General features: G+C 43.1%; 1 protein-coding gene across 1 annotated transcript in view; it reads left to right on the top strand.

Moving 5' to 3' along the window:
- The window catches only part of LOC139276413 (potassium-transporting ATPase alpha chain 2-like), a 65,631-nt gene that overhangs the window by 38,331 nt on the left and 12,607 nt on the right, over positions 1 to 14,693 (top strand). The window contains exons 12-15 of the mRNA XM_070894369.1: positions 419 to 587; positions 7,982 to 8,136; positions 12,569 to 12,692; positions 14,240 to 14,385. Of these exons, the coding sequence (XP_070750470.1) occupies positions 419 to 587; positions 7,982 to 8,136; positions 12,569 to 12,692; positions 14,240 to 14,385 (594 nt within the window). The remainder of the gene's footprint in view (positions 1 to 418; positions 588 to 7,981; positions 8,137 to 12,568; positions 12,693 to 14,239; positions 14,386 to 14,693) is intronic.

Below are 14,693 nucleotides of genomic sequence, written 5' to 3'. Positions count from 1 at the left end.
TCCTTAAGTACTCTGGGATGCAGTCCATCAGGCCCTCAGCCAAGTCCTCTACCCCCATGCGTAGGTCTCCTAATTGGCCCCACCCCTCCTCTTACTACCCTTTTACTATTTATATGATAATAGAAGTCTTTTGGGTTCCTTTCTTTGTTAGCTGCCAGTCTATTCTCATACTCCCTCTTAAATAAAACATTTAGCTAACACTGAAACACATTGCTAGTCTCTGTGTTTTGAATTTATATAGGTGTTTTTGATCTCTCTGTAATTTGACCTAAAAAAATGCTCCTGGTGACTAACTGCTGTTGTACTAATAAGTTTGGCATTTATTGTAGAAGACTATTGACTATGGAGCTTTATCGCTATCTTCATGGGGTCTCTTGGGTCTTGGTATTCTCATCAGATGCTCCTCTTTGTATAACAGGGATCCATTGTGGCGGTTACAGGAGATGGTGTCAATGACTCACCAGCTCTGAAGAAAGCAGACATTGGAATAGCTATGGGGATCGCAGGCTCAGATGCAGCCAAAAATGCAGCAGACATGATTCTACTGGATGATAACTTTGCCTCAATAGTCACTGGAGTGGAAGAAGGTACAATGCATAGTACTAAGAGTTACAGGTGCAATGGAACGCAATGCAAATGATTATTGCACAGATTATAAAACAGCCTGTACAATTCAGAAATCAACGTTAGAAATATAGAAATGTAGAAATTTACAGCGCAGAAGGAGGCCATTTCGGCCCATCATGTCCACGCCGGCCAACAAGGAGCCGCACGAATCTTGGTCAGCAGCCTTAAAGGTTACATATAAACCTATGAACACCCAGCCCATCTCACACAACTGCGACACCCCTTATACTGAAAACAACTCCACTCCACCCCAACCAGAGCCATGTGATCTCCTGGGAGAGGCAAAAACCAGATAACAACCCAGGCCAATTTAGGGAGAAAAAAAATCGGAAAATTCCTCTCCGACCTATCCAGGCAATCGACACTAGTCCAGGAGATCACCCTGACTGTACTATATTCCCTGCAGTACTTACCATTATATCTGCGCCGTCCAACAAAAGGTCATCCAGTCTAATCCCAATTACCAGCTCCTGGACCGTAACCTTCCAGCTTACTGCACTTTAAGTGCCCATCCAACCATCTCTTAAAGTGGTGAGTTTCTGCATCCACCACTCTTCCAGGCAGCGAGTTCCAGATCCCCACAACCCTCTGCGTAAAGAAGCCCCCCCTCAAATCCCCTCTAAACCTTCCACCAACCACCTTAAAACTATGCCCCCTCATAATAGACCCATCAACCAATGGAAATAGACCCTTACTATCCACTCTGTCCAAGCCCCTCAATATTTTGTATACCTCGATGAGGTCTCCTCTCAACCTCCTCTGTTCCAATGAGAACAACCCCAGCCTATCCAATCTGTCCTCATAACTAAGATTCTCCATTCCAGGCAGCATCCTAGTAAATCTCCTCTGCACCCTCTCTAGTGCAATCACGTCCTTCCTAAAATATGGCGACCAGAACTGCACGCAGTACTCCAGCTGTGGCCTAACCAAAGTATTATACAATTTAAGCATAGCCTCCCTGCTCTTATATTCTATGCCTCGGCCAATAAAGGCAAGCATTCCGTTTGCCTTCTTAACCACCTTATCCAACTGGCCTGCTACTTTCAGGGATCTGTGAACAAGCACTCCAAGGTCCCTTTGTTCATCTACATTATTAAGTGGCCTACTGCTTAATGTGTATACCCTTTCCTATTAGCCCTCCCAAAGTGCATCACCTCACACTTCTCTGAATTAAATTCCATTTGCCACTGCTCTGCCCACCTGACCAGTAGATTGATATCCTCCTGCAGCCCATGACTTTCCCCTTCATTATCAACCACACAGCCAATTTTAGTGTAATCTGCAAACTTCTTAATCATACTCCCTATATTCAAATCTAAATCATTGATATATACCACAAAAAGCAAGGGACCCAGTACTGAGCCCTGCCGAACCTCACTAGAAACATCCTTCCAGTCACAAAAACATCCATCAATCATTATCCTTTTCTTCCTACCTCCAAGCCAATTTTGGATCCAACTTGCCACTTTGCCCTGTATCCCATGGGTTTTAACCTTCATGACCAGTCTACCATGTGGGACCTTATCAAAAGCCTTGCTAAAGTCCATATATACTACATCATACGCACTACCCTCATTGACACTCTTAGTTAACTCCTCAAAAAATTCAATCAGGTTAGTCAAACACGAACTTCCCTTAACAAATACGTGCTGACTGTCCCTAATTAATCCTTGCCTTTCCAAATGCAGATTTATCCTGTCTTTCAGGATTTTTTCCAATAATTTTCCCACCACTGAGGTTAGACTGACAGGCCTGTAAATACGCGGCCTATCCCTTTTTCCCTTCTTAAACAAGGGTTCTACATTAGCAGTCATCCAATCCTCCGGATCCAAAGAGTATTGGAAAATGATGGTCAAGGCCTCTGCTATTTCCTCCTTTACTTCGCTCAACAGCCAGGGATGCATTTCATCCGGGCCTGGGGACCTATCTACTTTCAAAGCTGCTAAACCCCTTAATACTTCCTCTCTCACTATATTTAGTTCATCCAGAATATCACACTCCACCTCGATAGCAGTCTGCATTATCCCTTTCCTTTGTGAAAATAGATACAAAGTATTCATTAAGAACCCTACCAATATCTTCCGTCTCCACACAAAGATTACCTTCATGGTCGCTATTAGGCCCTACCCTTTCTTTAGTTACTCTCTTATTCTTAATATATTTATAGAACATCTTAGGCTTTTCCTTAATTTTACTGGCCAAGAATTTCTCATGCTCTCTCTTAGCATTCCTAATATCCTTTTTAAGGTTGCCTCTTAACTTTCTATATTCCTCTAAAGATTCTAAAGTATTTAGCTGTTGGTATATGACATAAGCGTCCCTTTTTTTCTTAACCTACCCTGTAAGTCCCTCGACATCCAGGGGGCTCTAGAATTATTTTTCCCAGTCTTTTTCTTTAAAAGTTCTTTCCTTATCGACAAAACTTCCATATACAAGTAAAACATGCTGCCAACCAGCAGGTGGGGGAGGGGAGGGGAGGGGGAAGGAAACACTATGGACACGGTCCTTTTAACAACTTTGCTGCATGTGCAGCTACCTGGGTCTGGTGCTTTTCTTCACTTAGTTACATCGTTTCAGAGATCTTGCTGGATCTCACTTTCTCCTCGTCGGATTCCTGACTCTCATCCTGGCATCTAGAGAAAAGATTACTTTTGTTCTTTCACATTTTGCAGACTATTTTTTTTTACAAGTATTGTAAAAGTTCTGATTGATGTGTTTGTTGAGGGTGAAGTTTTGATTTCAAAAGTCATTGGCATCAGCATTGTTTTACTGATGGGCTTATCTAAGGCCGTGTTCCCATCGGAAACAAACAATTTCCTGGTTTGACACGGATTCTTACTTCGGCCGGCTCAGAGAGTTACAACTCTGTAAACATTAAAGTGGCATTTACTTTCATGAGACAGATATCGATGAGGAAGGGCATTCAGGCGATCTTGGCTCATCCATCCTCACCATCATCATCATAGGAGGTCCCTCGAATCACCAAAAAGGGATGAGTTCACAGGTGTTTCAATGAAAGACCTAATATTCCAGATCCTGAACTACATTGTGAAGGGTTGAAGATGCCTGAACTTGGGTTTTTTTAACATGTGGTGGCCGTTGCACACCAGCCACCACACGGGCTTGACGGAGCTAGGTATTGGTTCAGTGGCAAGGATTACTCAAGACTAACTGGAGACCAGCTCTGCTGCACGGACTGAGCGCGTACACATATCGCAGTGTGGGCTGGCCCGTGCTGCCCCTGGGCTCTCGCCTCTTCTGGGCCCCAGATTCACGTCTCTCCTGGGCCCCGGTCACTTCCCTCTACGGACTCTTACCGCTCCTTCGCCCCTCCTGCTGCGCCTGCCCGCACTGCAATCAGCGACCTGGCTTCGTGGCCGTCGCCCTCCTGCAGCAGCACGCGCTGCTCCCTGCAGTGGTATGTCGCCACACACTGCTCTCTCCAATGGCTCCGCCTGCTGATGGTCTTCCAGGCCGGGACTGCGCCGATTTCTGGGCTGGGCCATGCACTGAAAGAGCTACAGTCTCACATCACAGCACCCAACAAATGTTTCCAGAGTTTCACCTCTGCTATTCTATCCAGAAGGCTGTTCCATGTGTTGATTACTCTTTGTGTAAAGAACTTCCTAAATGTACTTTTTACCAGTTTATGTCCATAGTAGGATTCTGAATCTACCTTATGTTATACTGTTTTGCCAGCTTATATACCTCTATATTATACCCCTCACCCTAAGCTTCTTTGTCCTTTCTTGAAAACTCAGTCCTCTGAAATTTGGAATCAGTCTTCTGGCTCATCTCTGATCTGTTTCCAGGACTTGAAAATCTCCTTGATTTCTCAGTGACTAGATATTAGCATAGTATTCAATTTGACTAGATCGCTATATAGATGGAATATGATTTCTTCTAACTTATTAGCTATATAGCTTTGAATATTCTGTCTGGAGTGTTGATTGCTGTTCTGTAGTGGTCAATGTTGATTCTTCTAAAACCTCTGCATAGACATGAAGGGGCCGAAATGCATAGAAACATAGAAATTAGGTGCAGGAGCAGGCCATTCGGCCCTTCAAGCCTGCACCGCCATTCAGTAAGATCATGGCTGATCATTTAACCTCAGTACCCCTTTCCTGCTTTAACCCCATACCCCTTGATCCCTTTGGCCGTAAGGGCCATATCTAAATCCCTTTTGAATATATCTAACAAACTGGCCTCAACAACTTTCTGCGGTAGAGAATTCCACAGGTTAACCACTCGCTGAGTGAAGAAGTTTCTCCTCATCTCGGTCCTAAGTGGCTTACCCCTTATTCTTAGACTGTGACCCCTGGTTCTGGAACTCCCCAGCAATGGGAACATTCTTCCTGCCTCTAACCTGTGCAATCCTGTCAGAATTTTATATGTTTCTATGAGATCCACTCTCATTCTTCTGAACTCCAGTGAATAAAGGCCCAGTTGATTCAGTCTCTCCTCATGTGTCAGTCCTGCTATCCCGGGAATCAATCTGGTGAACCTTCGCTGTACTCCCTCAATAGCAAAAATGTCCTTCCTTAGATTAGGAGAACAAAACTGAACACAATATTCCAGGTGTGGCCTCACCAAGGCTCTGTACAACTGTAGTAAGACCTCCTTGCTCCTATACTCAAATCCTCTAGCTACGAAGGCCAACATGCCATTTGCCTTCTTCATTGCCTGCTGTACCTGCATGCCAAACTTCATTGCCTGCTGTACCTGCATGCCAAACTTCAATGACTGATGTGCCATGACACCGAGGTCTCGTTGCACCTCCCCTTTTCCTAATCTGTCACCATTCAGATAATATTTTGTCTTCCTGTTTTGCCATCAAAGTGGATAACCTCAAATTTACCCACATTATACTGCATCTGCCATGCATTTGCCCACACACCTAACCTGTCCAATTCACCCTGCAGCCTCTTAGCATCCTCCTCACAGCTCACACCACCACCCAGCTTAGTGTCATCTGCAAACTTGGAGATATTACATTCAATTCCTTCGCCTAAATCATTGATGTATATTGTAAATAGCTGGGGCACCCACTGGTTACTGCTTGCCATTCTGAAAAGGACCCGTTTATTCCGACTCTCTGCTTCCTGTCTGCCAACCAGTTCTCTATCCACGTCAGTACATTATCCCCAATACCATGTGCTTTAATTTTGCACACTAATCTCTTGTGTGGGACCTTGTCAAAAGCCTTTTGAAAGTCCAAATACACCACATCCACTGGTTCTCCCTTGTCCACTCTACTGGTTACATCCTCAAAAAATTCTAGAAGATTTGTCAAGCATGATTTCCCTTTCATAAATCCATGCTGACTTGGACCAATCCTGTCACCGCTTTCCAAATGCATTGCTATTTCATCTTTAATAATTGATTACAACATTTTCCCCACTACCGATGTCAGGCTGACCAGTCTATAATTACCCGTTTTCTTTCTCCCTCCTTTTTTAAAAAGTGGTGTTACATTAGCTACCCTCCAGTCCATAGGAACTGATCCAGAGTCAATAGAATGTTGGAAAATGATTACCAATGCATCCACTATTTCTAGGGCCACTTCCTTAAGTACTCTGGGATGCAGCCTATCAGGCCTTGGGGATTTATCGGCCTTCAATCCCATCAATTTCCCTAACACAGTTTCCTGACTAATAAGGATTTCCTTCAGTTCCTCCTTTTCGCTAGACCCTCGAACTCCTAGTATTTCCGGAAGGTTATTTGTGTCTTCCTTAGTGAAGACAGATCCAAAGTATTTGTTCAATTAGTCTGCCATTTTTTTGTTTCCCATTATAAATTCATCTAATTCTGACTGCAAAGGACCTACGTTAGTCTTTACTGATCTTTTTCTCTTCTCTAGAAGCTTTTGCAGTCAGTTTTTATGTTCCCTGCAAGCTTCCTCTCATACTCTATTTCCCCCCTCCTAATTAAACCCTTTGTCCTCCTCTGCTGAATTCTAAATGCCTCCCAGTCCTCAGGTTTGCTGCTTTTTCTGGCCAATTTATATGCCTCTTCCTTGGATTTAACACTATCCCTACCTTTCCTTGTTAGCCACGGTTGAGCTACCTTCCATGTTTTATTTTTACTCCAGACAGGAATGTACAATTGTTGAAGTTCATCCATGTAATCTATAAATGTCTGCCATTGCCTATCCACTGTCAACCCATTAAGTATCATTTTCCAGTCTATCCTAGCCAATTCAACCTCCTGAAATGGCCTCTTACCATCGGCAAGCAGTGGAGTCGAGCGGCCGCCAGCGAAATTCTCGGGGGTGATTTTTCCAGCGGTCCTCACTTTCACCCCGCCGCTGCTGACCCCTCCGAAGTGCGTCATCAAAGCGTGCACTGTCGATCTCCTGCACCAAACTACAAAAATCTTCGGGCCGCCAAGTGGTGCCCACGACAGCTTTTCTGTCGGTGCACTGTGTTGAAAGTGTGTGCGACATGGCTGTGCGGCGGTTATTCAAGGGGAGGGTGCGCTGCCGCAGCTGACAGGACCTCACTAAAATAATCGCAGAGCTCGCAGTGGCCCGCCCCTTTAAATGAAGGGGAGAGATGTGGTGACGCGCACACGCCGTGATGTCATCAGCGCCAGGCTGATGACTGACAGCGGTGGAGACTCCGTCCTGCCTCCTTCTGCCCCTCGAGAGTGCTCACCGCTGCACTTCTGCCCCCATTATGACAGACTTCCGGCCCACTCCAAAAAAAAAATGACAAAGAGCTGACTTTCGTGCAGGAGGTGACCTTATCCGCAGCAATGGAGAAACCACATCAAAAGCGGTGGATGCAACCCGTTTTGGGTGGCACTGAATTTCTATCCCAAAGTGTCAGGCAAACCAATTGTGATTGCCCAAGATAAATAAATGGAGATATAATTGTTTGCAATAATGGGAGATGTAGTCTAATGATTGCCAATTTAGCTCCAATTGTGGAGAATTTAATGCTGTGGGCTTGCATCTTCGAAGAGGTGTGTTGACACAACCTACATTAACTCCATGTTGGACTGAACTGATCAGAGATTTTGTCCCATCAGTGTAGGCTGGATTTGAATTCAGCTGCAAGAGATGAAAAAAGAATATTGCCATCAGGTATATGGAGGAGCAACTACAATTAAGGAAACTTCGTCTTCATACCTTAAATATTTCCAGACCAATTATTCAACTATTGTTAGGCTTTGTGGGGATTAAGTTAGGAATCTGGAACATGATAAGTGTCTATATTGCGCATTCAAGAATCCCTTTAGGTCTGTGCTTTTATGATTTGCAAATGAATACATAAACATCCTAGTAATGTATCAATTCAAGTCAGATTGTAGATGTTTTTTCATTACTAAATCAGTTTAATGTGTTCAAAAGGTCGTCTGATTTTTGACAATCTGAAGAAGGCAATCGCCTACACCCTGACCAAGAACATGGCTGAATTGAGTCCATTCCTTGTCTATATTATCGCCAGTATACCCCTTCCAATTGGTACTATTACCATCCTCCTCATTGATTTGGGTACAGATATTGTAAGTAATCACTAATGATCTAGAATCAGTTATACCAGTCTCTCTCTTTCCTTACCATCGTTGCTGTTTAATGATTGCTTTTTCCTTACTCGATTGAAAATTAATGGGCAGTTTAAGTTTAATTTCAATTACATTTTCCCTTTCACACATTGCATTATTCAGAGAATTGATTCATTGTTTTCAGCCTGCATATTAAAAGAGGGAAGGCTGACTCGAACTTTGGATAATTGAGAAATAGTGGATGCACTTTTACTGTTCAAGCAATATTACAAAAGGCTGTACAATAGGCAGCCTTCCAGGGTTGAAGAGGGAGGTTTGATGGTGCTGGCTGTTTGTGAGAATGACACGATGTGGCGAGGGATCTTAAAAGGGCAGAAGAACCCCAAGCGTGAAAGGAGCTCCTGCATTGTAGGCCTCGGCAGAGACTGAAGCCCACAAACGTAGATGCCTGGGAACCAGATTGGGTGGAAAAGGAGGCCTCTTTCCCTCCTTTTTTGGACATTGGGATCATTGCCCTTGCTACCTCAGAGCGACCACCATCTTCCACCAGACAGTTCCGGGAAGCGATGACAACGGGACGGATGGGAGGGAAATGGGATGGGAAGCTGGGCCCCACCCTTGCCCCCGTTAGCATTTACAATAAATGGGAGGGGAACGGATAGCCAGCAGCGATCCAGGGGAAGGGTGAGGGGACAGAAATTGAGGTTGGGATAAGGAGATGGTGGTCCTCCTCACTGTGCCATTTTCCTACTGATTCTGCTGCTATCCAATTAAAAACAAGGGCATACAATGTGGCCAAAGCTAGTGGGAGGACAGAAGATTGAGAAGTGTTTAACAGCCAACAAAGAATGACTTAAAAAATGATTAAGAAAGGGAAGATAGACTATGAGAGTAAAGTAGCATAAAATATAAAAACAGATAGCAAGAGTTTCTATAGGTATATAAAAAGGAAAAGAGTGGCTTGAGTAAATGTTGGTCCCTTAGAGGACGAGACCGGGAAGTTAGTAATGGGGAACATGGAGATGGCAGAAACTCTGAACAAATATTTTGTCCTGGATCAGTTGTCCTGACTCTGGATTAGTTCCTATCGAGTGGAGGGTAGCCAATGTAACCCCACTTTTTAAAAAAGGAGGGAGAGAGAAAACAGGGAATTATAGACCGGTCAGCCTGACATCAGTAGTGGGTAAAATGATGGAATCAATTATTAAGGATGTCATAGCAGTGCATTTGGAAAGGGGTGACATGATAGGTCCAAGTCAGCATGGATTTGTGAAAGGGAAATCATGCTTGACAAATCTTCTGGAATTTTTTGAGGATGTTTCCAGTAGAGTGGACAAGGAAGAACCAGTTGATGTGGTATATTTGGACTTTCAGAAGGCTTTCGACAAGGTCCCACACAAGAGATTAATGTGCAAAGTTAAAGCACATGGGATTGGGGGTAGTGTGCTGACATGGATTGAGAACTGGTTGTCAGACAGGAAGCAAAGAGTAGGAGTAAATGGGGACTTTTCAGAATGGCAGGCAGTGACTAGTGGGGTACTGCAAGGTTCTGTGCTGGGGCCCCAGCTGTTTACATTGTACATTAATGATTTAGACGAGGGGATTAAATGTAGTATCTCCAAATTTGCGGATGACACTAAGTTGGGTGGCAGTGTGAGCTGCGAGGAGGATGCTATGAGGCTACAGAGCGACTTGGATAGGTTAGGTGAATGGGAAAATGCATGGCAGATGAAGTATAATGTGGATAAATGTGAGGTTATCCACTTTGGTGGTAAAAACAGAGAGACAGACTATTATCTGAATGGTGACAGATTAGGAAAAGGGGAGGTGCAACGAGACCTGGGTGTCATGGTACATCAGTCATTGAAGGTTGGCATGCAGGTACAGCAGGCGGTTAAGAAAGCAAATGGCATGTTGGCCTTCATAGCGAGGGGATTTGAGTACAGGGGCAGGGAGATGTTGCTACAGTTGTACAGGGCCTTGGTGAGGCCACACCTGGAGTATTGTGTACAGTTTTGGTCTACTAACTTGAGGAAGGACATTCTTGCTATTGAGGGAGTGCAGCGAAGGTTCACCAGACTGATTCCCGGGATGGTGGGACTGACATATCAAAAAAGACTGGATCAACTGGGCTTGTATTCACTGGAGTTCAGAAGAATGAGAGGGGTCCTCATAGAAACGTTTAAAATTCTGATGGGTTTAGACAGGTTAGATGCAGGAAGAATGTTCCCAATGTTGGGGAAGTCCAGAATCAGGGGTCACAGTCTAAGGATAAGGGGTAAGCCATTTAGGACCGAGATGAGGAGAAACATCTTCACCCAGAGAGTGGTGAACCTGTGGAATTCTCTACCACAGAAAGTTGTTGAGGCCAATTCACTAAATATATTCAAAAAGGAGTTAGATGAAGTCCTTACTACTAGGGGGATCAAGGGGTATGGCGAGAAAGCAGGAATGGGGTACTGAAGTTGCATGTTCAGCCATGAACTCATTGAATGGCGGTGCAGGCTAGAAGGGCCAAATGGCCTACTCCTGCACCTATTTTCTATGTTTCTATGTTTCTATGTATCAGTCTTTACGGTAGAGGATAGTAACAATATTCCAACAGTGGATAGTCAAGGGGCTATAAGGTGGGAGGAACTTAACACAATCACAATCACTAAGGAGGTGGTACTCAGTAAGATAATGGGACTAAAGGCGGATAAATCCTCTGGACCTGATGGCTTGCATCTTAGCATCTTAAGAGAAGTAACGGCAGGGATGGTGGATGCATTGGTTGTAATTTACCAAAATTCCCTGGATTCTGGGGGAGTCCCAGCAGTTTGGAAAACTGCAAATGTAACTATTTAAAAAAGGAGGCAGACAAAAAGCAGGAAACTATAGACCAATTAGCCTAACATCTGTGGTTGGGAAAATGTTGGAGTACTTTATTAGGCCATTTGGAAAAGCAAAATTCGGTCAGGCAGAGTCAGCATGGATTTATGAAGGGGAAGTCATGTTTGACAAATTTGCTGGAATTCTTTGAGGATATAACGAACAGGGTGGTTAAAGGGGAAGCAGATTAAAGGGATGTGGTGTATTTGGACTTCTAGAAGCCATTTGACAAGGTGCCACATAAAAGGTTACTGCACAAGATAAAAGTTCATGGGGTTGGGGGTAATATATTAGCATGGATAGAGGATTAGCTAATGAACAGAAAACAGAGAAATGGGATAAATGGTTCATTCTCTGGTTGGCAATTAGTAACCTATGGGGTGCCTCAGGGATCAGTGCTGGGACCTCAACTATTTACAATCTATAGTAACAACTTGGAGGAAGGGACTGTGTAACGTAGCCAAGTTTGCTGACGATACAAAGATGGGAGGAAAAGCAATGTGTGAGGAGGACACAAAAAATCTGCAAAAGGACATCGCGAGTGGGCAAAAATTTGGTAAATAGAGTATAATGTTGGAAAGTGTGAGGTCATGCACTTAGGCAGAAAAAAATCAAAGAGCAAGTTATTATTTAAATGGAGAAAGATTGCAAAGTGCTGCAGTACAGCGGGACCTGGGGGTACTTGTGCATGAAACACAAAAGGTTAGTATGCAGGTACAGCAAGTGATCAGGAAGGCCAATGGTATCTTGGCCTTTATTGTAAAGGGGATGGAGTATAAAAGTAGGGAAGTCTTGCTACAGTTGTACAAGGTATTGGTGGGGCCACACCTGGAATACCGCGTGCTGTTTTGGTTTCCATATTTACGAAAGAATATACTTGCTGTGGAGGCAGTTCAGAGAAGGTTCACTAGGTTGATTCCAGAGATGAGGGGGTTGACTTATGAGGAAAGGTTGAGTAGGTTGGGCCTCTACTCATTGGAATTCAGAAGAATGAGAGGTGATCTTATCGAAACGTATAAGATTATGAGGAGACTTGACAAGATGGATGCAGAGAGGATGTTTCCACTGATAGGGGAGACTAGAACTAGAGGGCATAATCTTAGAATAAGGGGCCACCCATTTAAAACTGAGATGAGGAGAAATTTCTTCTCTGAGGGTTGTGGATCTGTGGAATTCACTGCCTCAGAGAACTGTGGAAGCTGGGACATTGAATAAATTTAAGACAGAAATAGACAGTTTCTTTAATGATAAGGTAATAAGGGGTTATGGAGAGCGGGCAGGGAAGTGAACCTGAGTCCATGATCGGATCAGCCATGATCGTATTAAATGGCGGAGCAGGCTCGAGGGGCCATATGGCCTACTCTTGTTCCTATTTCTTATGTTCTTATTTACAAGTTTTGAGTCAGAAAGATCTCTTCCTTTTTATTGCAAGAAACTTTGGCAACATACAAAGTCCTTCGTCTTATTGTGTGATGTACTGAACCCTGTGACATATAAATGCAGCGATTTTTGAATATTACTCAATTACTCAATTCTTATTAACGTTTTGCCTCATCAACAGATCCCGTCCATTTCATTGGCTTACGAGAAAGCTGAAAGAGATATAATGCATGTCCAACCTCGAAACCCCAACAAAGATCGACTGGTGAATTTTCAGCTTGCATCATATTCATATCTGCAAGTTGGTGAGTAGAGAACGTTGTGTCTATTTGTGACCTCCTATTCATTGTACACTGCTAGAATTTTAATGCTATCATCAATACTAAGGTGGTCAGTCCTAACTGTATAATAAGACCGGAAAGGTCATCAAAATATTTCCTGTAATTTTGCATTTCATATTCAATGCATTCTTCTCAAAGTACATATTATGATATTTGTCGGTCTTTTGAGCAATAACTTGATTTAAAGATTTTTATTTTAGCTGGTTTCCTTTTTCAACCGTGCTGGAAACTGTCTTGATATATTTTTTGGTTTGTAAGCTCCTCTCCCCAAGCATTCGAGTCCCTGTCAGACACGGAGAACCTGTAGAGTGGGAGCAGTGAACATTGGAGCTCTGCCTTTGAGTGGCGATTGGTAGGTTTGACATCCAGTCATCTGTCTTCTGGATCTTAAGTAGCTGCACAGGGAGATACTGAGTGGAGGCAGGCTTTAGAGGGGAGGTAAAATTGGATTAAGAGTTTCCAGGAGCTGTTATTGGCCTGCGACTAAGTGACCTGCACTGGCTTGTATTCAATTTTTTTGGTCTTATAGTACTTCTGTGAAGCGCCTTGGGACGTTTTACTATGTTAAAGGCACTGTGCAAATGTAAGTTATTGTTATTGTATTCCCTTAGCAGGTTGGGGGATGATTGAATTGAAGTCTTTAAAATGATAAAGTGATTTGATAGAGAAGATACAGAAAAACTATTTCCTTTGATGGGGGGATTCCAAAACAAGGGGGCACAATTAGAGCTAGGCTGTTCAGGAATGAAGTCGGGAAGCATATTTTCACACAAAGGGTAGTGGAAATCTGGAATTCTCTCTCCAAAATGCTATGGATGGTGGGTCAATTGAATTTTCAAGTCTGAGATTGACAAACTTTTATTACACAAGAATATCAAGGAATATGGATCATAGTCGGGTAAATGGAGTTGAGATAGTGTTCGGCCATGATCTAATTGAATGGCCTATTCATGGTCCTTAAACAAAATCCTCACTCACCACACTTTCACTATATCTGACTATAGCATATAGTAATATATAACAGTATTAATCAACAAAGAAACTAATCGTAGATTATTGGTAAGTATTTTGTCCTTGAACATGTAACCGCGAAGCTCAATAAACGAAATCATGTAGCACCTTCACCAAATACGACAAGCAATTCTTTTTAAATGTGACTATGTGCACAAATATACCATAGAGAATGTGCTTATCCTCACTGGAAAATGTATCTGTTAGCATTTCTGAAGTTTCACCTGGCAAATGAAGCAACTTACGAAAACAAAGAATTGTGAAGAGCAGTGAAATGCTGTTTTACTTTATGAAAACAACATTTGGGATCCTTGATTCTGCTCCTGGAACTAATAAACATCAGAAAAGTTACCTTAAAAAGTGAAAGAAAGTAATGTTTTAAACACATTTTGTATTAATGCAGTCCTTGTCCGGGTATCTGTTTTTGCATGTGGTCTTGTCTTCAATTATATCGTTTTTCTGAACCCAAACTGATTCTCTGATTCTACCTGTATGTACAGGAGTGACACAATCGTTAGGAGGATTTCTCTGTTACTTCACTGTCTTGGCAGACCAAGGCTGGCTTCCTTCAAGGATTCTTGGCATACGTGTAGCTTGGGAAGATACCACTAATAATGATGTTGAAGACAGCTATGGACAAGAATGGGTATGAATTTTGCTCTTTCAGACATCATTTTCAGAGAACTTGCATTTATATAGCAGGTTGTCATATCCTCAGAACATCCCAAAGTGTTTTACAACTAATAAATGACTTTTAGAAGTGCAGTCACTGTTATTTGGCAAGCTTGGCAGATAATTTATGCATGCTTCAGTGTTTATACTAGCCTAAGGCCACTTTGGTTGTTTGTATGTTGACATTAGCTTCCACATGTACACTGATGTCACTTGGCGTTACCTCTCTGGACCTCTCCACTGCCTATATGGGGGATTGCTTGTCCAACATCCAGTCTTGAA

This window comes from Pristiophorus japonicus, chromosome 11 (genome assembly GCF_044704955.1).
Source record: "Pristiophorus japonicus isolate sPriJap1 chromosome 11, sPriJap1.hap1, whole genome shotgun sequence".
In the NCBI taxonomy this organism is placed as follows: domain Eukaryota; kingdom Metazoa; phylum Chordata; class Chondrichthyes; family Pristiophoridae; genus Pristiophorus; species Pristiophorus japonicus.
This window is presented reverse-complemented; position numbering and strand designations above follow the sequence as displayed.